The sequence below is a fragment of the Myotis lucifugus genome, unplaced genomic scaffold, assembly GCF_000147115.1.
Source record: "Myotis lucifugus unplaced genomic scaffold, Myoluc2.0 scaffold_211, whole genome shotgun sequence".
Lineage (NCBI taxonomy): Eukaryota > Metazoa > Chordata > Mammalia > Chiroptera > Vespertilionidae > Myotis > Myotis lucifugus.
Genome location: NW_005871259.1, coordinates 2214613 through 2238747, shown reverse-complemented (window position 1 = coordinate 2238747; position 24135 = coordinate 2214613). Strand labels below are relative to the sequence as shown.

The window sequence follows — 24135 nt, the reverse complement described above, 5'->3', positions numbered from 1 at the left end:
CCCCCCCCCCAACCCCCCTACTGGAGACATTGTGCCAGCTTCCTCTGGGCCTGCAGCAGTACTGCTGGGTGAGAGGGTCTGTGCCTGTGGCATGCTGGGTGAGAACAGCTAGCTGCCAACCCCAGAGGGCAGTCCCCTCTTGCCCATGGTTTAAAGGGGGCAGCTCAGTCAGCCCTCCCCCACCCCGCTCCTTGCTGTCTGCTCCTTGCTGTCTGCTCTTTGCTTCCTTGACCAAATCTTGTCCTAGTGGGAGAGAGCAAAGTCCCTGTTTATGCCCATGCCAGGTGCTGGCTGAAGGAGGAGGAGGGGACAGGAAGCCGTGAGTCGGGAGGGGGTGACCCTGGCCTTTTCCGTTCCCAAGCTCCCAGGTTTCCTCTCTTTCAGGAAGGAGCCTCTTCCCTGCCCCTTTCCGCGCCTTCCCTGACGCCACTGCCCCCCTTTCCCAGATGGGGAGCAAGAGTCAAAAGGGTCCTAAGTGGAGCAGATTGTATCCCAGGAAAGGGGGTGACGGGTGCCCCCACCAAGCAGAGTTCTGCCCTGTTCACTTGGCCACCTGTACCCCGATCATACCCAGGACGAAAGAGAAGCCAGCCCAGATTGGAGTCCACGGGCAGCCAAGCTAGGCCCAGCTGAGGGCCAAAGATGAGGTGGCAAGGAGCTAGGCGGGTGTGAGGCTGGCACAGTGACTCAGGGCAGCGAGCATCCATCGGCCCTGGGATCTTGGAGGGGACAGCGTGGGAAGGGTGGTGCTACTGCGAGCTGGGCAGGGGCCTCCTTGGTGCTGGAGGGACAAGTACCCTGCCCATTCAGACCTGCCAGCCCCCTTTGCCTGGGGGCGAGTGCCCAGGGCTAGTGGACACTGTGCCATCCTGGGGTCCACATTTGACAAGGTAAATTTTCACGGACTCTCCTGAATGCCAGGGAGGGTGGCAGAGGTGGATGAGGAATGAGTCAGTGCCCTTCACTGGAATGGGGGAAGGATGCCAGGCCCAGAGCTGAAATACCTGTTCTGAAATGGCTTCTATGTTTATCTCTCCAGAGAGGAATTTTAAAAGCCTCTCTCTGCTTCTCTCTCTCTCTCTCCCTGCCTCTCTCATTCTCCTTCTCCTCTCCAGGGTGGGGGAGGGGCCCTGGTCAGCCTAGCTTGAGAACTGACAGGCCACCGCAAGGCCAGGCCTCTTAGGGGTCATGCTGACTGGGCAGTGGGTGCCCACCTCCAAGGCCTTGGCCTAATTCCCGACACTCCTCCCACCACCCGTGCCCAGGGCTTTGGTTTGTAGCAAGTTGGCAGCCAAGTCTGCTGAGTCTCTAGCTGACAGTGCTTAGGGGAATTCAGAGAAGCTGACCAGCTTGGAGAGGGAGGTGAGGAGGCACTTTTCCCCCTTACAGGACCCCACCCAGGCTGGAGCCAGGTGTCTGGAGCTGGGGGGAGGGACTGGTGGGCAGTCAGGCTGGAGCCTGCGGAGCCTGGAGGGAATGGGCTGGGGGAGGGGAGCTGGCTCCACCTTGGGAGGAGAGGCAACCTCAGATCTGAGAACTCCCGCATTTCTGGAGCTCACCTCACAGCTGATTGTATGGCTTTTGCAGATAAAGGGACAATGGTGTTGTGGGTGCTTGGAGAAAAGTGGACAAGGAGACCTGAGCAATATTTTAAGTAGCTAGAAGGAGAGATTTGAGGGGAATGAATGAATGGATGAAAGTGACTTAACTTCAAGGATTCAGGCGTTATCTGTGGGCCTGGGTATACGGGAGGTTTGGGGGGAAATGAAGCTGAGAAATGTGAGATATATGCAATGGGTGAGGGCGGGAAATGAAAGAAGAGAAATGAAGACATAAATGTGCTGAGGCTTGTGCTAGCCTGGTAAAGAGGAAGGGTTGCTTGGATCCTGAGGATAGAATGGGCCAGTAGGGTCTCAGACTGGGTCCAGTAGCATTTAAAGGAACACCTGGTAGAATAAATTTGGGGAGCCCTAACTGGTTTGGCTCCGTGGATAGAGCGTCGGCCTGCGGACTCAAGGGTCCCAGGTTCAATTCCAGCCAAGGGCATGTACCTTGGTTGCGGGCACATCCCCAATAGGGGGTGTGCAGGAGGCAGCTGATCGATGTTTCTCTCTCATCGATGTTTCTAACTCTCTATCCTTCTCCCTCCTCTCTGTAAAAAAATCAATAAAATATATATTTTTTAAAAAGAATAAATTTGGGGAAATATTTACAGGTAGAAGAGAATGATGAGTGAGCTAAGGAAATATTTAGAAGCCCATCCTTGGGTAAATATCAGGGGAATGGGAAGTGCTTTGTTGCCTAAAAGACACTAAGTGGATGCTATTTATTGGGTTAGAGGACACAAGGATGGTGGAGGGGTGTTTGGAAATGGTGGAAAGATACTTGAGAGATCAAGATCGGTAAATGCTGGGAGTTGAGACTGTCAGAACATCTGTGTGGGGGCCCAGTGTGAAAGTGAGGGGGTCGTGTGAACATGTGGAGACTCCAGGCTCCGGTCTGGCTCCTGAGTGACTGCTGGCTTCCTTCCCCTCCGCCCATGCCCAGGTTCCGCAGTGAGGACTACACTGTCCACGTGCAGCTGAATGACTACCTGGACATCATCTGTCCCCATTATGAGGACGACTCTGTGGCAGCCAGTGCCATGGAGCAGTATACGCTATACCTGGTGGAGCTCGAGCAGTACCAGCTGTGCCAACCCCAGTCCAAGGAACAGGTCCGCTGGCAGTGCAACCACCCCAGTGCCAGGCATGGCCCAGAGAAACTGTCGGAGAAGTTCCTGCGCTTCACACCCTTTACCCTGGGCAAGGAGTTCAAAGAGGGACACAGCTACTACTACATCTGTGAGTGCCTGGGAGGCATGCACGAAGGTGCACATACCGGGGGACGCAGCTGGCGTGATGCAGATGCCCGGGTACCTGCTTGGCGGGGAGCCAAGCCGCAGAGGGCCTCTCCAACCCTGGAATCCTTTTTGTTTTCGTTCATTCACATTACAAATGTGGAGTGAGCTTCTGCTGAGCTTGGCCCTCTGGTCACAAAGATAACACTACAGGGTCCCTGTCCTCAAAGCTGGGAACAGGCCGTTAGAGCGGTATGCTACGGGAGACATGGACACAGGGGCCCTGGAGGGATGACCTGGGTACTTCCAGGTCAGGGTGGCTCAGAGAAGGCCTCCTGGTTCCCCAGAGCTTTGGGCAAGCAGAGGACTTGGCCACACATGAGGGGACACGTGCGAAGGGAACATGACATCTTCAGGGAACTCCGTGTGGCTGGAGTAGGAGGGACGCTTTCAAGAGGGGAAATAGGAGCTTGGAGAGACGGACAGGGCTGATCACAGGGACCTAAGAGGAGCTACGGAGTTTATCCTGAGGGCACTGGGAGATTGTAAGAGTGGTAAGATCAGCTTGTGTAGAATGCATGCAGGCCTCACCTTCCAGGGTTGCCTAGGCCGGGGGCGTACAAAATGCCCGTGGAAGGGGAATAGACCGTGCAGGCCTCGCCCGGCTTCCAGCTGGGAGGAGTGAAGGATGGATGGACTGTGGGGAGGGACAGTGGCCATGTTCTTTTCACCACCACCTCCAAAGCCAGGGGTTATTCCAAAGAAAGGAGGTTGGGCTGAACATGGGGCAGAAAGTGGGCAAAACCTAAGGAAGGTAAGAATCAAAGCTTAGAGCAGGGGTTCTCAAACTACGGCCCGCGGGCCACATGCAAATACAAATACTGTATTTGTTCCCGTTTTGTTTTTTTACTTCAAAATAAGATATGTGCAGTGTGCATAGGAATTTGTTCATAGTTTTTTTTTAAAACTATAGTCCAGCCCTCCAACGGTCTGAGGGACAGTGAACTGGCCCCCTGTTTAAAAAGTTTGAGGACCCCTGGCTTAGAGAGAGGAAAGGGATTCAAATGAGCAGGGACTGAGAAAGGAGGGCCAGAGAGGCATTTACACTTCTGCTTCCTTCCCCTTCCTTAATCCTGTGTGGCTTTATCTTGCAGCCAAACCCATCCACCACACAGAAGACCGGTGCTTGAGGTTGAGGGTGACTGTCGATGGCAAAACCAGTGAGTGTCAGGGCCCTGTGAACCTCCTTCCTCCATCCCCGTTCTGGCCCTGATGACCTGGGGAGGTGGGGAGTTCCCTGCCCGGCCCACCCAGCACTCCCACCCCTATCTCTCTGGTGCAGTACCTGATCTATGGCCACCTCTGTGTTTCAGCTCACAGTCCTCAGGCCCATGACAATCCACAGGAAAAGAGAATTGCAGCCGGTAGGTGGCTGGGGCGAACAAGGGGGTCTGCTTGAGGAGGTTGGGTACAGAAGGCAGGGACTGGGGGAGACCTTGCTGGGCCGAGGGCTGGTGCCAGAAAGCGGGACTGCTCACCTGAGAGCCTCTGCCCTCCCCGCTTGCAGATGACCCAGAGGTGCAGGTTCTGCACAGCATCGGTCACAGTGCTGCCCCCCGCCTCTTCCCGTTTGCCTGGGCTGTGCTGCTCCTGCCGTTCCTGCTGCTGCAAACCCTGTGACGTCGGATGCCACCTCTCGCCTAAGGACTGGAACAGGGCCGAGAAGGCCGGGGCAGGCACCCCTCACCGATCCTGGGGCACCTCCCCAGGCCCCAGTGCTGGGAACCACTCCCGCCACATGCACACGCTGCCACCCAGCAGCCTCAGAACGGGTCAGTATTAAGGGTTTCAACCCACGGGAGGTCGGCAAGCCTGGTAGTGCCATCCCTGCCTCCACCTCAGAAGGACGGACAAAGCCGGACAGTTCTTGCCCCGCCATTCCGGCCCTTAAACCAAAAAACAAAACTATGGACGCTTAAGAAGCGCGCGGTGGGAGCTGAGCTGGAAGGGATCTGGGGTCACGTGGGAGGACACTGAACTTGGCAAAGATGCCCCTTCCGCAAAGAGCCAGGATGCCAGGATGGACTGAAGGAAAAGCAGGAGCTTCCTGCCCGGGAGCCGGGACGGAGAGGCAGAACTCTCGGGCGGCCCCAGCCTCTGCCATGTGCGGAGCTGCTGCGGAGAGATCTGCAGCCAGCCCTGCACCCTCTACCCGGGGGCAGCACCCCCAAAGCTGTGCCAGCAGGGGGCTGTGCCCACCTCTTCCTGGAGTGTAGCTGTGAGGGCAGGGCCCAGATGTACAGAATTTGTATATAAATATGTTGTTTGTACTGGAATTTTTTTATATTTGTGTCAAAATAAAGATGTGTCAGTCTTTTTGGACTTGCTTTTCTGCCCCTCCATACTAACTACTGGAGGATACCAGTAGCGATGGGTTTGAATTTGCTGCCCTCTCTAGAAAGAGTACGTACCCCTCACCGAAGTGGGGTACTCCTCCTCGGGGTTGTGGGGGACGGGGGTTCCCCACACCGCCTCTCGGGTTCCAGGCTGGCCCCGCTCTGGAGTTCCTCCTGGCAGACCTCTGCCCACCCCACCTTGCAGCGCGTGCTGCGGGCTGTGCACGCCGGGCAGGTCCTCCTGCAGCGGGTGAGTCCGGGCAGCCTGGGGACGGAGACTTGTGGGAACGGGGGGGGGGGGTAGTCCCCAGCTGCAGGTCAGTCCCCAGCTGCAGGTCAGGGTCGGACTCGGGGGTCAACATGATACGGGTTCCAGTGGACCCGCCAGGTTGGTGGTGTGGCCGAGGGAGAGGACACCTGCTGGAACCCCTGTCGTTTAGGGCGGAGACTGGGAAGAGGCTCCAGCAAACGGGAAGCCGCCCAAGCCCGGGGCCGCCGAGGTTCCGATCTGGAGCTCTGGGTGGAAGCGCGCTGGTCCGGTTGGGTCCAGCCAGCTTCTGAGGTCACCACGCGGGCTCGTGGGCCCGTGGGAGAGCGGGAGGCTGGGGTCCCGGTGACCAAGGGGCGCGCGGAGGGTGGGGAGCGCCGGGGCCGGGACTAGTGCGCGGAGCCGCAGGACGCAGGCCGACCGAGACCGGGAGGGCGACGTCAGGACCGGGAACCTCGCGAGCGGGCGGGCGGCCAGGGGGCGGGGCCTGAGTTCCCGCCCCGCGTTGGAGGCCGGGTTCCGGCTCAGTTTCCGGGGGACGCGGAGGGGCGGGCCCCACGTCGGAGCCCGGCGCCGGAGCCGATCGGCGCGGGATGGAGGCGGGCGCCGCGGACGCGCTGCTCTCCGGGGTGTGCGTGGTCTTCACCCTCGGCATGTTCTCCACGGGCCTGTGAGCGCGGCCGGGCCGGGCAGGGCAGGACCAGGACCCGGGAAAGGAGCGAGAGGGGCCGGAGACGTGGCTCAGCCCCGGGCTGCGTCCGGAACCTGGGGTCCCAGTGGCATCGGGTCGAGGGGCCGGGGTACCCGGGCGAGGCAGGTCATTGACTCCAAGGCCAGGGAGCGGAGGGCGGAAGCGGGGTCCGCCGTGGTCGGGGGAGGGTGGCAGGCTCTGGGGCTCTGCCTTCCCCGCTCACCCCTGCCTTCGGGGCACCGTTACAGCTCGGACCTCAGGCACATGTGGATGACCCGGAGAGTGGACAGTGTCCAGTTCCTGCCCTTTCTCACCACGGATGTCAAGTGAGAGGGGTGACGGCTGCGGCGGGAAAGACTGGGGGGGGGGGGGCCTGGAAAAGCCCACATTCAACCCCTCGGCGAATGTCCCTCCCTCCATCCTGCAGCAACCTGAGCTGGCTGGGCTACGGGACCCTGAAGGGAGATGGCACCCTGATCGTGGTCAACGCCGTGGGCGCCGTGCTGCAGACCCTGTATATCTTGGTGTATCTGCACTACTGCCCTCGGAAGGTAGAGGCCCGCCCTGCACCCCCTCCCTGGGCTGCCCTGCCGCGCTGGCAGGACAGTGCTTCCTGGAAGACTTAACATGCTGGCACTGCCACCTTTTCCTAGAAGGCCTCCCCCCCCCACACACACACCCATGCAGTCCTCCTTCCTCCATGGACCCGGCCTTCGGAGACTCACAATCGCCCCTTATTCGGGCAAGGCTGGTAGCTCTGCCTGCCCGGATGGTGCCTTGCTGCTCAACACACTGAGGGAAAGGGCTTTTGTCTCCCCTGGTTCCTTCAGAACCAGGGCCAGTGGCTGAGAATGAGATGATGAGCTGTTTCCCCAGTCAGTCACACAAGCATGTATTAAGCTCCTCTTGTGTACACCAAACGCACAGAAAAGACCTTTCCCTCCGCTAGAGATCTCCGGTGTGGTGGGTGGCTCAGGCCACTGGTGGGAAAAAGGCCGTGCCAAGTGCAACCCTGGAGGCCCAGACCAGGGCTGGCTCCCCCACTGGAGCATGGGAGAGGCAGGAGGAATTCATTCCGCTGGGGGCGTCAGGAGGCTCCTGGCACATCTAGAAGCCAGGCTGTTCTCTCCCCTGCAGGGTGTTGAGCTCCTGCAGACGGCAGCCCTGCTGGGGGTCCTGCTCTTGGGTTTTGGTTATTTTTGGCTCCTGGTGCCCAACATTGAGGCCAGGCTGCAGCAGCTGGGCCTCTTCTGCAGTGTCTTCACCATCAGCATGTACCTCTCACCACTGACTGACTTGGTGAGTGGGAGTGGGAGTGTCCATGGAGGTGGGGGAGATCAGGGTCAGGCCCCCATAGCACAGGCTGTAGCTCACCCTCCAGAGGAAAGGAAGATTCCAGGCCTGGAGGAGACAGGGCAATCGAGGCGGGTGAGTGGGAGGCAGGAGGGGAAGGCTGGGCAGCAGAAGGCCGGGGAGGATATTTGCCCTATGTTCTGAGGAAATTACTAGGCCAGGTGGGAGCTTTACTGTGTATCTGGACGAGGAGTGTCTTTCATCCTTCCCCACAGGCCAGAGTTATTCAGACCAAATCAACCCAACGTCTCTCTTTCTCACTGACCATCGCCACCCTCCTCACCTCTGCCTCCTGGACTCTCTATGGGTTTCGACTCAGCGATCCCTACATCATGGTAAGCAGCGCAGGCAGGGGGTGGCAGGTGTGCACGGTGGGAAATCAACTCCTCTCCTCATCACAGCCCCTGCGATTTCAGGTGCCCAACGTCCCAGGAATCCTCACTAGCTTCATTCGCCTCTGGCTTTTCTGGAAGTACCCTCAGGAGCAAGACAGGAACTATCAGCTCCTGCAGACCTGAGGCAGCTCACCTGACCACAGGACACCTTCCTGCCGACCTGATGCCAAAGAGGTTCAAACCAACCTGTTTCAACCGTTCCTGCTGACCAGCTGCACGGTGCCAGGGATTATGGGAAAAGAGACAACTTTGAGAATCTGGGGACCAAAGAAAGAGCTTGACTTAGAAGAGTGGGTGGGACCTGGGAGATGAAGCACTTATTTTTTAGAGATTATATTTTTTAATTTTGGGGTTGGGGTGAAATCTTTAGAGTGTGCCTTAAAATAAACTGTTCCCTATCCCTGTCCATCATGGCTCATTCTCTATGCGGTGATTCTCAACCTGCCGGGTTTGGTGAAGGGCAGAGGTGTACTGTCTGGCTGAGTTATTCTTGGGCTGGTCGGCTTAGCTCAGAAAAGGTAACTAAAAGAACCAGAGCATGTGTGAGGGGAAGATAAAAATAATTAAAAGAACCAGAGCAACCTAGAAAACACTAGGAAGGCCTTAAAAGGGACAGAGCTTGGATGTTATGAAGAAGAATGTAGGTTAGACTTCAAGAAGCACTTCCTGATGGGGTTAAAAGGACGGGAAAAGTGAAACATTTCCATCCTGAGGTCTTGAGAAGGGGTCTCTGCCTCCTTTGGAGCAAAAAGGAGGGACACCGGCAGAATGCAAAGGTAAAAGCATGGCTGACCTCAGTCAGGTGGCTTGTCTGCCTCCCACTTGGTACACACATAACCCCCAGGCCCCATCCTCCATACTAAACAGTTAGAAAGTGAACTTCTCTTTAATGGGGGGTGGGAGGGAGCGGCTGTCGGGTGTAAAAGGGGTTGGAGGAGTGTCAGAAGCGCATCCCCCTGCGGGAAAGGTCGGCTCTGGCCTCCTGGATCTGGCTCTGCAGCTCGCGGGCGGCGTCCTCGCAGTCGTGAAAAGTGGCCACGCGATAGCCCACAGTGGCCAGGGCATAGCAGCCGGCGGACACCAGCAAGTAGGCGGGCAGTGGCCACAGGACCTCCCGGCAGGAAGAAGGCAAATCCAGGGCCCCCAAGGTCAGGGCCGCCCAGGCGGAGCCCAAGAGCGCCAGTGCCCAAAGCCACTGTGCTAACTTCGTCATGGTCGCTGCGGGAAGAGCAAGCAGAGCTCGACATCTTTCCACCTCGCGACCCCCGCTTCATCTGAGACCCATCTGTCCTTCTCCCTCAGTAGGCCCCTCCATCTCGCGTCCCCGAGGGCCGCTCCGCCCTCGCTCTCACCCTCCTCGCCCTCTCCATTCAGCCCGCAACCTACACGTACCTCTCTGCCGGGCTCTTCCCGGTTCCAAGCGGGTCTGACGTCAGCGTGCGGAGCCCCGCCCCCGATCGCGCTCCGCCTTTGCGCTGCCTTCTGGGAGTTGTAGTCCTCGTGGCGGCGCCTGGAAGGCTCGTGGCCAACGTCCTTCCGGCCTCCGAGTTAAAGCTGGTTGCTCCGGAGACTGCAGCTTGGGTCCCGAGGGCTTCGGTGCTGCTTCTCTCCCTCAGGGCCCCGCTCCTAGCTGGGGTGGGCCTTGCAGAAAGCCTGGGGCCATTGTACGCCTGAAATCTGTATAATTTTATTAACCAGTGTCACCCCAATAAATTCAATAAAAAGGAAAAAAGAAAGAAAGCCTGAGGCCACCCTTAAACCTTGCAGTATCATTCATGAGCTTCACCTATACATACAAATTCCATTCGTTCATTCATTCATTCATTCATTCGAACGTTTCTTGAGCGCCATGATAAACTTTGGAGAAATAGAGAAATCAAGACATACAGCCCCTCCTGGGGTGGAAGGGGCAGGCAAGGAGAAGTCAGGAAAAACGAATGCATTGACAAGTAATCATGATGCTTTGACATAGGTGTTAGAACAAAGGTTGTCTTTTTTTTTTTAGAGAGAGAGAGAGAGAGAGATCAATTTTTTTCATTCCACTTATTTATGCATTCAGTGGTTGCTTCCTGTATGTGCCCTGATCAGAGATGAACCCACAACCTTGTCGTATGGGGACCATGCTGAGTCTAACCAACTGAGCTACCAGACCAGGGCAAGGTTGTCATATTTTTAAAAAGAAACGCAGGGGAGAAACCAGTATAGCTTGGAGCCAGGGGAAGAAGGGTCCAGGAAGGCGTCTTGAAGAGGAAAAAGTGTGGGACAGAGGAATTATGGGAGAAGGTGTATACATCTTTCAGAGAGTATGGGGGATGAATTCCTAATAGGTATATTGAAAACCAAGTAAAAGAAAAGGTCAGGCAATTATCAACTTTAGGGAAAATAAAGAGCTATAAAAGGAAGGAAAGAGAATTGATACGAGGCCTTCTTGATAAAAAGCAGTAGGAACAGAACTGTGTGTTGGACAGAGTTAGGTTTATTGCTGCTGCAATAAAGAACACCACCCGAAGAACTATGTGGACCGACACATCAAAGGAAAAAACAGGGTCATTTCACAGGATATGGTAGAGGTGGCACTTAAGTAATATGTAAGCAAGGCAGTGTTTTGATAGGTTCAAGGTAAGCACAGATATAACTGAGGGAATCAACAGCAAGCCTGGGCTGAGGGTCCACTTGGAAACTACAAAATTAAGATAATTAATTTTAGATAATTATGTAATAGATAACTGCTTAATTAAGATACATCTACTGTTGTGTCTAAAACCCCATTACCTGAAACTTTGCATCTAGGTTGGAATTCAAGGCTGCTTCTTTATGTCAAAGTATTCCATGTGGCCCAGACCTCCGGCAAAAGTGGGACGTTCCATTCTCACTGATCCAAGCCGCGAAGCTTGTGACTACGATTTTAGAGAAGGAGTTTCTCAGCCCCTTGTCCTTCATATCAATGAATAAAAGCAGGTTTAGTACAAACACTACATAACTCAGCTGTGAAGAATATCTTCACAGCACAATACTATAAACACTGAGTGAGTACTGGTTTAACTAAAATTTGGAATATATTTTAATTGAGAGGGAACATATTAGGAGAGTCAGGATTAGAGAGAACTATATGCTCATCTTCCATCGCAGACAGTATATTGATTATATCTAAAATATAAAAAAGAAATAATAATAGAAGTTATTTAGAAATAGAGAGGCAAGTGCCACATGAAGCAGCCAGTAAACCTGAGAGTGGCTTATGGAGGCGTGTGGACAGGGCTGGGAGAGTGGGGCAGGGAAGTCACTTTTCATTAAATGCCTTGTAGAACTTGTTGGCTTCTTAAACTATGCACGTTTTCTTTGTTAAAGTAAGCATTACGACAGAATAAAAACATTTTTTTAAACCTGCTATGTGAATTTCAATTGCACCCCACCCTAGCCCCTTCCCCATTCCGTGCCTCCCCCACCCCAAATCCTACTCCTTCCTCACTCAAGACCTCACCGATCACAGTGATTTTCAGTGCAGGTCAAGGGCTAGGCATCAACTTAGCAGACCCAGAAATTCTATGTTATTCACCCACAGTAGACCTGGCTGTGAATGTTTGCCACTCCCACCATAAAATTTTTTTGGGAAACACAATGAGAAGGGGCTACAACACATAAAGACAGATAATAAATTATAACGTTGTAATAATAATCAGCAGAAGAATAAGTATTCATCAAGGGGTCAGGCTTAACGTTCACAACGCGCTGCCGTGGATACTTGCACGTCCCCATTCTGAGCGAGGAAACCAGAACAGAGAGACCGTAAAAGGTAAGTAACTTGCCTGAGGTTATGCGCACAGTAAGCATCAGGGTGTTTCATCAGCTCACAGCTACTTGCTTAGTAATTTCACCCTCCTGGGTTATGGCCCAGGAACAGGCAGATAGGGATCATCGCAGCGGCTGATGGTCACTGATGGATCGCTCTGTGCCAGGCACTGGAATGAGCACTTTGGGTGCATTATCTCATTCCATCTCCACAGCCATGGCATGAAGTAGGTGTTAGGATTATCTGCATTTCACAAATGAGGGACTGAGGCACAGCCCAAGTAACCCGACTTCAGAGCCTGCAAAGTTTCCACCACAGTATAGTCCCTTCCTCCCAAGATCAATGGAACAGAATAAAAAGTGAAAAAATAGATCAAACATACACCACTTTATCAGATGACAGATATGGCATCGCAGGTAAGTGAGGAAAGATGAATCGCTTAAAAACCATTTGCAACTAGCTTACCAGTTGAAACAGTAAATTAAGTTAGAATTCAACCGCACACCTTATGCCAAAATTAATTCCCAGTGCGTTAAAAAATAATAATAATGTGAAAAGTGAAACCCTGTATCTGTCACAAGGAAATGTGGAGACACACTTCTATCATGTTTAGCTCAAGCAGCCTTCCTGGGTTTTGACTGTCGTGTAGGGTTGGTCACCATCTTTCTCCTCTGAGCACCCATTACCTCTCTTGTATAGATGTTGAGCTATAGGGGTGTGTGTGTGTGTGTGTGTGTGTGTGTGTGTGCGCGCGCGCTTTTTAAAATATATATTTTTATTGATTTCAGAGACGAAAGGAGTGGGAGAGACAGAGAGAGAATCATGGATCGGCTGCCTCCTGCACGCCCCACACTGGGGATGGAGCCCACAACCCAGGCATGTGCCCTGACTGGGAATCAAACTGTGACCTCCTGGTTCATAGGTCGACGCTCAACCACTGAGCCAGGTCAGCCGGGCAAGCTGTAGTAGGTTTTTTGTTTTCCTGCTTGGTCTACCCAAGACCATTGTATCTCCAGGAACAAGCACAGTGTGGTAAACCCAGCGAGCCCTCCATAATTATAAGATGAGGGACAGAGGGAAAGAGGTTAGCATTTGATGGTCTCCAGGGAAACTGACCCAGCTCTCCTGGTCCCAGGAAATATATCTACTCCAGAAACTAGCATCTGCCAGACACGTGGTCTTTGGCCTTGGATAGCACTGCACAAAAGCCTGATGGCCTGACTCCCTGTCCATCTTTTTGCAGCCCATCACCCTTCTGCTGCCTCGGCAGACACAATACATGTGGCAGTTATAGTATGAGAGGTGGTACAGCTTGGGGGTTACATTTGGGGCTTTCAGAGCCCAGTTGTCAGAGCTTGGGTCCAGGCTCTTTCCTTTACTTGTGATCTTGGGCAAGTAACTTAACTTCTCTAAGCCTCCGTTTCTCAGCTGTGCAATGGAATCAGTAATGAATTGATCCTCCCTCATGGGGTTGCTCTAAGATGAAAGGAGATAATGTCGGGCGGGTACCTAAACCAACTGGTGGCGTTTGGAAAGCACATAGTGGGTTAGTTACTTGTTGTTGTGAATAGCCGTCAGTAATTACAGGTCAGGGCTGAGGACACACCTTAGCCCCCGGCCTCCCTCCCATCATTCCCAAACCATCTTCCGAGCTAAGTTACTTCTGCAGACGGATAAGCTATTTGTTGGGCTTTTCTGTTCTTGCAAGCTTTGGTTTCAGAGGGAGACAACTTCCTTCATTCTAGAATGCCTGGACGATGGGAACGTGCAAGATCACACACAAAACAGAGGAAGGGACTGCCCGGGGGGAAGGCTGCATGGAGGCCCTGACACTGGAGTTAGATGGAAAGATGAGTAAGAGGTGCTCAGGTGGGGGCAGGAGGCATGTGACGCCCAGAGAAAGTCTGAACAAAGGTACAGAGGCTGGGAATCCATGGTGAATAATCCCCTGCGGCTGTTTCTGGGACAAAGACAACTTCCTGGGGGAGTGGCAGGAGAGGCTGGAAAAGTGGCCAGGCTATGAAAGACCCCGTAAAAGGATTGTGTTGGCCCAGCCCGTGTGGCTCAGTGGTTGAGCATCGACCTATGAACCAGGAGGTCACGGTTCTATTCCTGGTCAGGGAACATGGCTGGGTTATGGGCTCGATCCCCAGTGCGGGGCGTGCAGGAGGCAGCCTACCAGTGATTCTCTCTCCCTGTCCATTCCTTTCTGAAATCAAACTATTTTTTTTTAAAGCATTGTGTTGGGGGGTAGGGCTGGTCCCTCAGGTCAGCGGCTGACCCCGACATGTGCCTGTGTGTATCAATGTCAGGCAGTAGAGCATTCTGTGTGCCCACAGGTGCCAAGGTGATTACTGGTTCTTGGCAAAGCTTCCAAGGGGTCAGGTTGTGTTGGCTCCATCCCTGGCCTTAGGGCACCCACAGTTCCACTGGGGAGACAGGAAGAACACACATATAATCAACAAGAACACGCACAAAATTACACCCGGCTTTAGGAGGAAGCGGTAGATCAGAGATCCTGCTGCTGATTGGAGAAGGGGCTGGTGAGTCAGGGTTTCCTAGACAAGGTAAGCCAGAGGCCTCGTGGGACAGAAACATGGCCCAAGGGAAGAGGGACTAGGCACAGCCTGCAGCTGAGAGGAACTTTTGGATGATTCTGGTGAGTCAGCAATTTGGAATTGAGGCAGGATGGATGCTGAGTTTCAGCAAAGAGCTCAGTGTGACAGTGGTGTGTTGCTAATGGGGTTCTTGCTTCTTTTAACAAATATGTTATTGAGCACCTACCAGACATCAAGCAGTGTTCTAAGGACCAAAGCAGACAAATTCCCTGCTTTCCATGAAGTGGTGGGAGACAGGCAAGAAACAATCAAATAGCCCAGCCCGCAGGCCAGCGTGACTCAGTTGTTGAGCTTCGGTCATGGTTTGATTTCCGGTCAGGGCACAGGCCTGGATTGCGTGCTTGATCCCCAGGAGGCAGCCGATCCATGATTCTCTCTCATCATTGATGTTTCTGTCTCTCTCTCCCTCTCTCTTCCTCTCTGAAATCAATATAATATATTTTTAAAAAGAAACAATCAAATAAATAGTTAATATAAAAAGAAACGAGAAGTATTATGAAGAAAAATATAGCCAGGTAAAGGATTTAATAGGGTGACAGAGTGTGCGATGTTACATAGCACAGTCCCAAAGGCCCCACTGAGAAGGAGACATTTGCAAGAAAACCTGAATGAAGTGAAGGAGGGAGAAGTGTTGCGGTTCAAGCCCAAAGGCTTCTGCTGCAGAATTCCCTCCTGCTCTGGGGAGGTCAGTCTTTTGTTCAATGTAGGCCTTCAATGGACTCCGTAAGGCCCAGTCGCATGGTGCAGGGCCATTTGTTCTGCTCACTAAAGAACATCCTCACAGAAACATCCAGAATAATATTTGACCAACTATCTGGGCACCATGGCCCAGCCAAGCTGAGACATAAAATTAACCATCACATGGAATATGAAGAGCAGTAAGATTGATGTGAGCATTGAAATTGAGAATATCTGTAAAGCACCAAGTACACTTACTGACAAGTGGTAAATGTTCAATTAAAGGTGTCTTTGTTGTCATCACACTGGGAAAAATAACATTTGTCGCGTGGCTGGCGTGGCTCAGCTGGTTGAGCTCTGTCCCCTGCACCAAGAGGTTGCAGGTTCAATCCCCGGTCAGGTCACATACAAGAAACAACCAATGAATGCACGAATAAGTGGAACAACGAATTTCTCTCTCTCTCTCTAAAAGTCAATCAATAAAAAATTTTAAAAATAAAATGAAGTGTATCTGGAGCCTCAGTAGTTGAAGGGAGCTGGACCTCTCTGGACCTTTGGGGGCCTGTATCCAGGGAGCAGCTGCGGAGAACTGGGGGCCCAGGTAGGAGAGTTGGAAGGAAGGGTGCCAGCCTCCCCTTCGCCCACATCCCAGGCGGGGCAGGGAAAGCTCTCCATACGCCACAGGGCGGCCTGCAGCAGGTGATGGGGTACCTAATTCCAGGGCCAACGAGGGGCTCTCTCCCTGCCTCTACAGGAACTCAGCCCAACAGCATCACAGAGCAGCTCTGGTTGGCGGCTTGCTGTCTGCTGTCAGCTGTCCGTGGTATTTGGGGCCTTGGCCCTGCCCCCTGAGGAACTTCCAGTCTGCTGAAGTGGAGCAATGAACGTGCCACCAACCTCCTGCATAAGGGGTTGGGCCGTTGTTTGTTTAGGAGGCAGCTCTGTGGTGACCCGAAGTCAAGAAGGACTGTGCACAGGGCAGGCCAGCCTGGAGTTCCCCGGGGGCAGGGCCTCCAGCTTCCCACAGTGCCCAGGCCTGCTGGGCTCACAATGAACGTCAATGCTCGCTTTTGACGGAGACTTTGCCCTTTGTATCCGTCTCTGTGTCTCTCAGCATCTCTGTCTCTAATAGTCTCCGGCTCACTTGTTTCCCAACATCCTTCCCAATCTCCCGGGAGCAGAGCCGGGGGGACGGGAGGAGGGCAGTGGGAACGAGACTGCGTCCTGTTCTCACCACGGACAATAAGGGCCGGAAAGGGCTGGCCTGAGCTTAGCGCCACTACTCGGCCCTGACCCTCTAGCGTGCCCTGCATGCCAGGGGTGCCCTCATGCCAGTGCCAGGCCCAGGGGAGCCCAGCCTCTGTGGGGTGGGGAGCCTCCTTGCCCTGTCCCGCATTCACACTGCCTTCTTGGTGGTGGTATCCCTCCTGTAGCAAGGAGCCGTCCTATTGGGCCAGTCTCCCCATTCACCCCCCCACACCCTGTATTATTTACTCCTATTTCCGGGAGCAGGCGCGGGTGTCGGGGCCACATGTGAGGGAGCAGGAGGCAGGAGGAAACATCTGGCTTCCCTCTGCCCTCCAGGGGGGGACCACCGCCCCTCTCTCCCAGGCCTGCAGCCTCAGGGGGGAGCAGAGCCCCGGGAGTCCAGGGCCAAGAGGTTAGCACCTTTGCCCTTCTCACCTGCCGGTCTCCAGAAGCCGGGAGGCCTCCCGCCCCCTTACTTAATGATGGTGATAGGTGGCTAGGATACCCTTGCCAGGGTTAATTGGTAGGTCAGGTACAGGCAGCCTGCAACTAGGACACCAGAGATGGCTGGGTGGAGGGCTGAGGTTGGCGCCAACCTGCCTTGTAAATGCCTTCCCCGAGGAAGGGGTTATTATTTCTGGGCCACCTGCTGTCCCTGGTGCCTACGCAGCGGGTGCCTTGGCACCTGCTCTCCAGCCCCTCCCCCCTCCCCTGGCCTGGCCCCTCCCCAGCTCTCATCTTGGGAGGCAAGGTGCCCTCAGGCGGCCAGATACTCCCAGCCGTGTCTATGCTCACCTGGCCTGGCACCCGGCCCTCTGCCCGCTGCCCCCACCCCAAGGCCGGACAGAATCAGTGTTTGACAGAGTGAGACCCAGATGCAGCCCAGCCACCTCGTAGGTGCAGGGCCCATACTGCAACCCCCAACCATCAGCAGGTGAGCTGCAGCCTAGGGCCGCCATCCCCTCGGGGAGGCTCGCATCTCCATTGAGCTCTCTGCCTTGGCTTCCAGCCTCGGGGAGCAAGCACTTGATCCCGGCTTCAGCCCTCCCGAGTGAGCTAGTCTTTGGGGTCCTCCATGAAGGTTGGCTTCCACGGGAGGCCCAGCCGCAACCCTCCCCAGCCCTCGGGGTGGGCTCGCCACGGGACTGTCGCTCGTCTCCGGGAGACGTGAGCTCACGGCGCCCTCTGCAGGCATCCTGGGTAAACTGCATAGCACTCCCTCAGCCCAGGGACTGGAGAAAGGGTCTGGGCCTCTAATTGGAGGAGGAGGGAGGTGGGGGTGGGGGTGGCTCTAGTCCTTGACCAGTTCTCTGACTCACTCTTCATCTTCACTGGGCCTTCCTCCCCATGCACATCCCATGCACAGGACTTTACGTCCTGGAAGGGCAGGTTCTTTCACCAACCCAATCAGGCACTGCAGAGAACACAATACTGACCAGGGCACTGCACCCCTAAACCCACTCCACCGGAGTGCGCCTCCTGCCCAAGGACAGGCTCTCTGGACGAGGCGTTCCTCGCGGCAGCGCAGACTGCGTGGAACCCGAGAAGCCACACCTTTCATTTCTATGGGGGGGCGGGGGGTTCCAAGGTGGACGGCCTTGTCCCTATTGTTTTACATACTCGGCTACAAATTAGGAAGTTCCTAATCCCTTGGCTACGAAACAGAGAAGAAAAATGAAGGCACCAGACAAAGGTTTTTTTGTTAATCCTCACCCAAGGATATTTTCCCACTGATTTTTAGAGAGAGTGGAAGGAAGAGCGAGAGAAAGATCGATGCGAGAAAGACGAGAGACGCATCGATTGGTTGCCTCCTGCACACACCCCGCCCAGGGCCGGGGAACCTGCAACCCAGGTACATGCCCTTGACCAGAATCGAACCCAGGACCCTTCAGTCTGTGGGCCCATGCTCTATCCACTGAGCCAAACCAGCCAGGGCTATTCCAGTTCTGACAGGCCTCCCTGCACTGCAGCCTTTACCTTTTCTCAGAGGTCAAGACTGCAGATCATTGGCGCACTTTTCCTCCACGACGAGACACAAGCATATGGCAAAGCACCTGGCCACTGATGGCCCTCTATAAAATTTGGTAACAATGAGCCTCACCATCCTTAAGGTCTGAGACGGCAGGTACCCATGTGCCCTCGCGTTCTGTACACCCAGGTAGGCATTGGCAAAAGAGGGCCGCAGCTTATCAGACTCACAGAGCTACAAACAATCAACTTTATTGGTGTTCAGGGTCAGTTTCTCTTTTTGCTCTTGCCAGTGACCTTGGCTGGCGTGAGGACCGGAGTGGTTGCCTGATACAGAGTGGAGGAGATCTTGTTGATGTAGTACAGACCGACCATGGAGAAGATGAAGCTACAGGGCGGAGACAAAAAGGTCCCGGCATCAGTGGGCCTGCTGCCAGCCTGGTGCCTCCCAGGACAGACACCAGCATCAGGAGAACAATCCAGGCTCAGGTTTAAGAAAATGGGGAAGGGGAAAGGGGAGAAGGGAGGGAAATATGGGGAAGGGTGGAGCCATCAAAGGGCGGTCCAGGCCCGAGGGACAGGATACTGTACCCCTTACCCAGCGGGCAGGCACTTACCAGGTGGTGACACAGACTCGATGAATGAGGCCAGATGCAAAAAGAGCCAACAGGAGGCAGAAGAGAACTGGGGAGGCAAGAGAGCACAAGGGGGTAGAGGTCAGAATGGAAATACCGGCATTCATCTCTCTAGTATTCCGAATACTAGGTACACGCCAGGGTTAATTGGTAGGTCAGGTACAGGCAGCCTGCAACTAGGACACCAGAGACGGCTGGGTGGAGGGCTGAGGTTGGCGCCAACCTGCCTTGTAAATGCCTTCCCCGAGGGGCCTTCCGAATCTTGGGGAACCTGCTTAGAGGGATGTGGCATGACGACAGCAGAAAAATGCAGATGGCCCTCCTGATGCCCAGGACATGGAGGCGGACGCATGCTCAGCACCTGCTCTGCCCCAGCTATCACCCAACGTCCCTCTCCTGGCCTCCTTCCAGGGAAAAGCAACAGTGATAACAGAGTCTGAAGGGCACGGCTCGCTCCCTCTCTGGGAAGAGGGTCAAGGCCTCTCAACAGAAGCCAGCCAACGGGGATCGATTCATTACACTGGCCAGTGGTGGACGCTGAGGGCCTCACTGCCTGGACATGGGATGGGGCAGAGTGTTTGGATACACACCCCCATGAGGGCAGCGCAGGCTCAGAGGCTAGAGAAGGACTGGAGAGGAAGTCGGGGCGGGGGGGCAGAAAGCAAGGGCAAACCCCACCTGCCCGGTGGGAAAAGAGGGGCAAGAACCCTGACCCACAACAAGGTTTCTTTCCAGCAAATGAAGACAATTCACATGGAAACAAAATCTAACAGGGAGAAGCCCTGGGGCTGCTGGACGGAAGGAGCTCTCGCTCGCAACAGGGCCCGGTGGAGAGCAAGACCTAGAGGAGGGCTTCACACAAGATCGCATTTGCTGTCAATTTTTCAAAAACACTTATAAGATATATGACTTTTCTGACCCAAGTACAGTGGTTTTTAAATCTCCTTAAAGAAATCTGCTTATCCCTGGCGGGCAGCTCAGCTGGTAAGAGCATCCTCCAGGTTTGTGGCACATACCAGGACCAACCAATGAATGCATAAGTGGAACAACAAATCAATGTTTCTCTCTCTCCTTCCCTCTCTCTCTAAAATCAATAAATAAATTTAAAGTTTAAATAAAACAAATCTGCCTTCCCATCTATGGTCTTATTCCAACTTTGAAGGTCGTCTGATTTCTGGGAAACCCATCAATCAAGGACTTATTCTTCTGAGCATGGGCAGGCATTGTCTGATCCATTCCCTCGTTAAAAAGCTGATGGTTAGCCCTAACCCGTTTGGCTCAGTGGATAGAGCATCGGCCTATGGACTGAAAGGTCCCAGGTTCGATTCTGGTCAAGGGCATGTACCTTGGTTGCGGGCACATCCCCAGTGTGTTTCTCTCTCATTGATATTTCTGACTCTCTATCCCTCCCCCTTCCTCTCTGTAAAAAATCAATAAAATATATTTTTTTAAAGAAAAGCTGATGGTTAGCCCGGGCAGGTGTGGCTCAGTGGCTGAGCATCCATCCATGAACCAGAAGGTCACGGTTCCAGCACAGTGGGGGGCCCAGGGATAATTCCCTCTCATCATTGTTTCTATCTCTCCCTCTCCCTTCCTCTCTCTGAAATCAATAAAAACATATATATCTTTTTTAAAGTTGGAGTTCTTTTTTTATTTTTTAAAATAATTTCAGAGAAAAAAAAATAATTTCAGAGAGAAAGGGAGAGTGAGAGATAGAAACATCACTGATGAGAATCACTGATCAGCTGCCTCCTGCACGCCCTCTATTGGGGATCAAGCCGGCAACCTGGGCATGTGCCCTGATGGGGAATCGAACCTCCATGCTGAGCCACACTGGCCAGGCAACTTGGAGTTCTTTAAAAAAACACACAGATAGTTATCTCAACTGGCACAATCTTTTCATCTTTAATGTACTTTTCAAAGAGTTCACCAAACTATGGATCTGGGGTTTTCCTTTCATCAAGAAGTTCTCCTGCAGAAAGGTGTGAGGAGCCATATTTCTCCACCACTAGGTCCACCGGGACCACTGAGGACCAACACAACCAGTGGCTTCATGAGGCAGTGAGGGCAGAGGACAAGCAGCTGGCAGCTGGCCCCAGCGAAGGCATCAGGGCGGGGTGGTGAGAAGGGAACCCCGCCTTCCCACCCCTGCCCCTGCCCCCACTGCCTTGGCTGCCCCAGCATCTGTGCTGCCACAGGAAGGGTCAGGGCCTCTGTGGGCAATTTCTGAGCACGTGGCATTCTTGGTGTGATCTGGCCTTAACACCTAATTTGCTTTATGAACTTAATTCTCCATAAATAACTAAATCACATCAAATCTCGATTGCATGAGCAGTAACAAGGGTGATTTCAAACAGGAAGCCATCTAAACGTTATTCTCATTTGGTCAGGACTCCTGCTCACACAGAAACTTGGTGTGTCTAACACTGAGGCTCACAATCATCTCAGATAGAATTCACTGACACGGGGTCACCTTCACATCAGGACCCTCAGTGAACTCGGTCCTTCCGGCTGCTGCTTCTGGTGGGAACAAGGAACGCCCCCCCCTCCCCACCCCCAGTACATGGATGGATGCAAAACGGGTGCACACGTGCCTGCGCCCCTCAAACATTCCCGGGGAACTAGCCATAAGGCAACGGAGTTTCTTGCTTTCAGAGGCCTTCTTTTCCAGCTCCAATCCCAGGAGCTAAAGTGCTGGATCCAAAGGTGTGATCTGTCCCCACAGCCTTATTCACCTACTTCCTTCTCCTGAACAACCTTTACCTTCTAAGCGCCTGGAAACTCAGGTGGGGGGTGGGGGTGGGGGTTGAAGAGAGGGTTCAAATTCTCGACCCCCACTTTTTACTTACTCTCCGGGAAGATCTTTGCTTGGAATCCTTTGCCAAAGACCAGATTCTCCAGGTTATTAAAGGCCTGGGTTGAGGGCATTAAGGAGCGGGGCAGAGCTGTGTGAGACATGGGGTGGGCACAAGCCTGCGTGGCCCGCCCCCCCTCCTACCCCCGAACCCCGCGCCCCGCTGCCCCGCAGGAGGATACAGTGAGCGAGAAGACGAACAGGCCGGAGCCGAGCAGGCCCCCCTGGATGGTGAGCCACTCGGTGGAGGCCAGCTGGCGGCTGTACATCTGCATCCCGGCGAACAGCAGCAGCGACAGGAGGGAGGACAGCGCCAGCGACGTGCCCGTCCCCACCGCTGCGGGGCAGGAGAGAAGAGACGGGGAGTCGGGCCCGGCCCCCGCTCCAGGAGCCGCAGGCCGACGTGGCAGGCAGGTCCCCGGGTTCGAGGGCCCGACACCTGCACGCACCCCCGGGCTGGCAGCCATGCGCCCCGACTCCCCACACTGCACCACGACCCCCAGGAAAGTCTCAGCCCCGGACGCCCGGCACCCTCCGGTCCCGTGCAAACTGGCCCGCCCCCTGGAACCCAGGACACGTCAGCTCTGCGGGGAGAGGACCAGGAAAGCTGGTCCGCTCCAACTCCCACCCCAACTGGTTGGTCCTGGGTATCCCGCCGCCCCAGTTACCCATCACGCCCTCCGGTGGGTCCAACAGATGCCCCTGGCCCAGAAAGACGGGAGATGAACGGGCGCTGAAGCCTGTGCGCATGCGTCAGCTTCCAGCGCGAACTAGCTTTCCCCAAGTCCTCCTCTGCTCCCTCTCGGCGCCTTGTGTGGCGCCCTCTCCCGGCGGGGAGGAAATATTGCGTCAAAGCGCATCTGGCCACCGCCCTAGCCCCCCGCCCTCACCTGCCACCCGGGCAACTGCTGCCTCTAACGCCAGCTGCACTTAACTCTTTAAGTCACTGTGACTATGGCCATCACCTGTCCACCTCTGTCTTCTTTGCCATTGTTGTCACCTCTAATGCCTGTTCCTCCAACCTCCCTCCTCCATGATCATTCCCTCAACATCTCTGTAGACTCTTTTTTAAAAATGTATTGGGGTTACATTGGTTAATATCGATCATATGGGTTTCAAGTGGACATTTCTTTTTTTCCCATTTAAAAAATATGTTTTCATTGATTTTTTTAAAAGAAAGATAGAGGAAGGGAGAGGGAGAGGGAGAGAGAAGCATCGATTGGTTGCCTGCCGCATGCACCCGACTGAGAATCGAATCTTCAACTTGGGTGCGTGCACTGACCGGGAACGGAACCAGGGGCCCTTGGGTGCGTGGGAGGACGCTCAACCCACTGTGCCACACCGGCCAGGGCGAGAGTGTGCATTTCTATGATACAAAATCTGCGCATTGCACTGTGTGCCCACCACCCAAGTCAAACCGCCTTCCGTCACCTCCCATACACTCTCCGCCAAACCAAAATCTCGTCCTGCCAGCCTGGAGCCCAGCTTTCTCTAAACCGATCCTTCCGCTTGATAGGAGCATGATTAGGAGCCAATGGAGAATGCGAACCTAAGAAATGGTTCTCTCTTCAAACACCATCCCATGCTACCCCACCACCGCCTTCTGAGAACCACGTGGGGAAAACTATTTCCCACCTCCCACCCCGACTGGCGCTGGTTGAGGCTCGTCCCTGGAGCATGCGCAGTGGTATTTTACCCCCACCCCTCCCCACACCCCCACCGGGCTCCTGCCTTAAGCCCCGGGTTCTCAGCCGCTGCCGGGATCAGGCACCCGGGGGCAGACGGGCCAGGTAGGACCATGGCCGAGGGCGAGGACATGCAGACCTTCACTTCCATCATGGACGCACTGGTCCGCATCAGTGTGAGTTAAGGTGGGGCCGAGGGGGAGGGGAGGGGGAGTGCAGGGGTTCGGGACCCGCCCGGACCTCCTCGAACAGGTGGGGATCCGGCCAGAGGCTGGGAGGCAGGGTGGGGGCGGAGAGGGCTGGCGATGCAGAAGGACTGGGAGGGTCGGGATGCAGGGATGAGATGGTCCTCCGGGGCCGCCCAGAGGCGGGTGCCGGGGAAGGTGTCCATCTGCCGGGAAGGTGTCCATCTGCGGGGAGCTGCCGGGGACGCAGCGGGTGGGCTGGGGGGGGCGGCCCCCGCCCCCGTGCACCGGGGCTGGGGGCTGCAGGGCAAGTGGGGGCTTGCGCCTTGTGAAGGACGGGGGCGAGTGTGAGCTTGGAAAATTTCCAAGAAACCTGAGGGCAGGTAGGGGGCGACGAAGGAGCCACCCCCAGGGTGCAGGTTCCCAATTTGGAACAGCTCCCACGGAGACCCCACCCCACCGCACCCCCACTTCGGGGTTGCCTCCCAGGCCTCCTGGCGGTTGTCAATGGAAACTCATGCCCGGTTCTCCC

General features: G+C 54.7%; 5 protein-coding genes across 9 annotated transcripts in view; 3 read left to right on the top strand and 2 right to left on the bottom strand.

Annotated features, from left to right (window-relative positions):
* EFNA1 (ephrin A1) overlaps positions 1 to 5221 on the top strand; it is a 6544-nt gene extending 1323 nt beyond the window's left edge. The window contains exons 2-5 of the mRNA XM_006097856.3: positions 2548 to 2843; positions 3994 to 4059; positions 4213 to 4263; positions 4407 to 5221. Coding sequence (XP_006097918.1) covers positions 2548 to 2843; positions 3994 to 4059; positions 4213 to 4263; positions 4407 to 4519 — 526 coding nt within the window. The 3' untranslated portion in view covers positions 4520 to 5221. The remainder of the gene's footprint in view (positions 1 to 2547; positions 2844 to 3993; positions 4060 to 4212; positions 4264 to 4406) is intronic.
* Positions 5222 to 6017: 796 nt separating this feature from the next.
* Positions 6018 to 8348, top strand: SLC50A1 (solute carrier family 50 member 1). 5 transcript variants are annotated; one of them, XM_014463582.2, is made up of 6 exons: positions 6018 to 6173; positions 6443 to 6520; positions 6622 to 6745; positions 7332 to 7493; positions 7763 to 7882; positions 7949 to 8348. In XM_014463582.2, exons 1-6 carry the CDS (start codon positions 6097 to 6099, stop codon positions 8063 to 8065), a joined length of 678 nt encoding a protein of 225 aa, XP_014319068.1. In that variant the 5' UTR covers positions 6018 to 6096; the 3' UTR covers positions 8066 to 8348. The 5 variants fall into 5 exon arrangements, with proteins under 5 accessions (XP_014319068.1, XP_014319072.1, XP_006097916.1 ...); XM_014463586.2 differs by having other exon boundaries at positions 6049 to 6154; XM_006097854.3 differs by having other exon boundaries at positions 6097 to 6173; positions 7964 to 8348.
* Positions 8349 to 8809: 461 nt separating this feature from the next.
* DPM3 (dolichyl-phosphate mannosyltransferase subunit 3) lies at positions 8810 to 9407 on the bottom strand. Its single transcript, XM_006097852.3, has 2 exons — positions 9335 to 9407; positions 8810 to 9160 (listed from the first exon to the last, which is right to left on the bottom strand). The coding sequence occupies exon 2, from the start codon at positions 9153 to 9155 to the stop codon at positions 8883 to 8885; it is 273 nt and encodes a 90-aa protein (XP_006097914.1). The 5' UTR covers positions 9156 to 9160; positions 9335 to 9407; the 3' UTR covers positions 8810 to 8882.
* A 9067-nt stretch (positions 9408 to 18474) lies between these two features.
* On the bottom strand, positions 18475 to 22535 carry KRTCAP2 (keratinocyte associated protein 2). Its single transcript, XM_006097851.3, has 5 exons — positions 22402 to 22535; positions 21916 to 22070; positions 21729 to 21792; positions 18862 to 18928; positions 18475 to 18632 (listed from the first exon to the last, which is right to left on the bottom strand). Exons 1-5 carry the CDS (start codon positions 22481 to 22483, stop codon positions 18512 to 18514), a joined length of 489 nt encoding a protein of 162 aa, XP_006097913.1. The 5' UTR covers positions 22484 to 22535; the 3' UTR covers positions 18475 to 18511.
* Positions 22536 to 23531: 996 nt separating this feature from the next.
* Positions 23532 to 24135, top strand: part of TRIM46 (tripartite motif containing 46) — a 9781-nt gene continuing 9177 nt past the window's right edge. Inside the window, exon 1 of the mRNA XM_006097848.3 lies at positions 23532 to 23594. Within this exon, the coding sequence (XP_006097910.2) occupies positions 23532 to 23594 (63 nt within the window). The remainder of the gene's footprint in view (positions 23595 to 24135) is intronic.

Excerpts from the sequence above, each read along its gene's own strand:
- KRTCAP2 (XM_006097851.3), bottom strand. The coding sequence starts at position 22,483 with ATGCGCACAGGCTTCAGCGCCCGTTCATCTCCCGTCTTTCTGGGCCAG. Across the intron at positions 22,071-22,401 it reads CCCACCGGAGGGCGTGATGG|CGGTGGGGACGGGCACGTCG; the intron begins GTAACTGGGGCG and ends CCTGCCCCGCAG. Across the intron at positions 18,929-21,728 it reads AGCAAAGATCTTCCCGGAGA|TTCTCTTCTGCCTCCTGTTG; the intron begins GTAAGTAAAAAG and ends TTGCCTCCCCAG.
- DPM3 (XM_006097852.3), bottom strand. The coding sequence starts at position 9,155 with ATGACGAAGTTAGCACAGTGGCTTTGGGCACTGGCGCTCTTGGGCTCC.
- SLC50A1 (XM_014463582.2), top strand. The coding sequence starts at position 6,097 with ATGGAGGCGGGCGCCGCGGACGCGCTGCTCTCCGGGGTGTGCGTGGTC. Across the intron at positions 6,174-6,442 it reads GGCATGTTCTCCACGGGCCT|CTCGGACCTCAGGCACATGT; the intron begins GTGAGCGCGGCC and ends GCACCGTTACAG. Across the intron at positions 7,883-7,948 it reads TCAGCGATCCCTACATCATG|CCCCTGCGATTTCAGGTGCC; the intron begins GTAAGCAGCGCA and ends TCCTCATCACAG.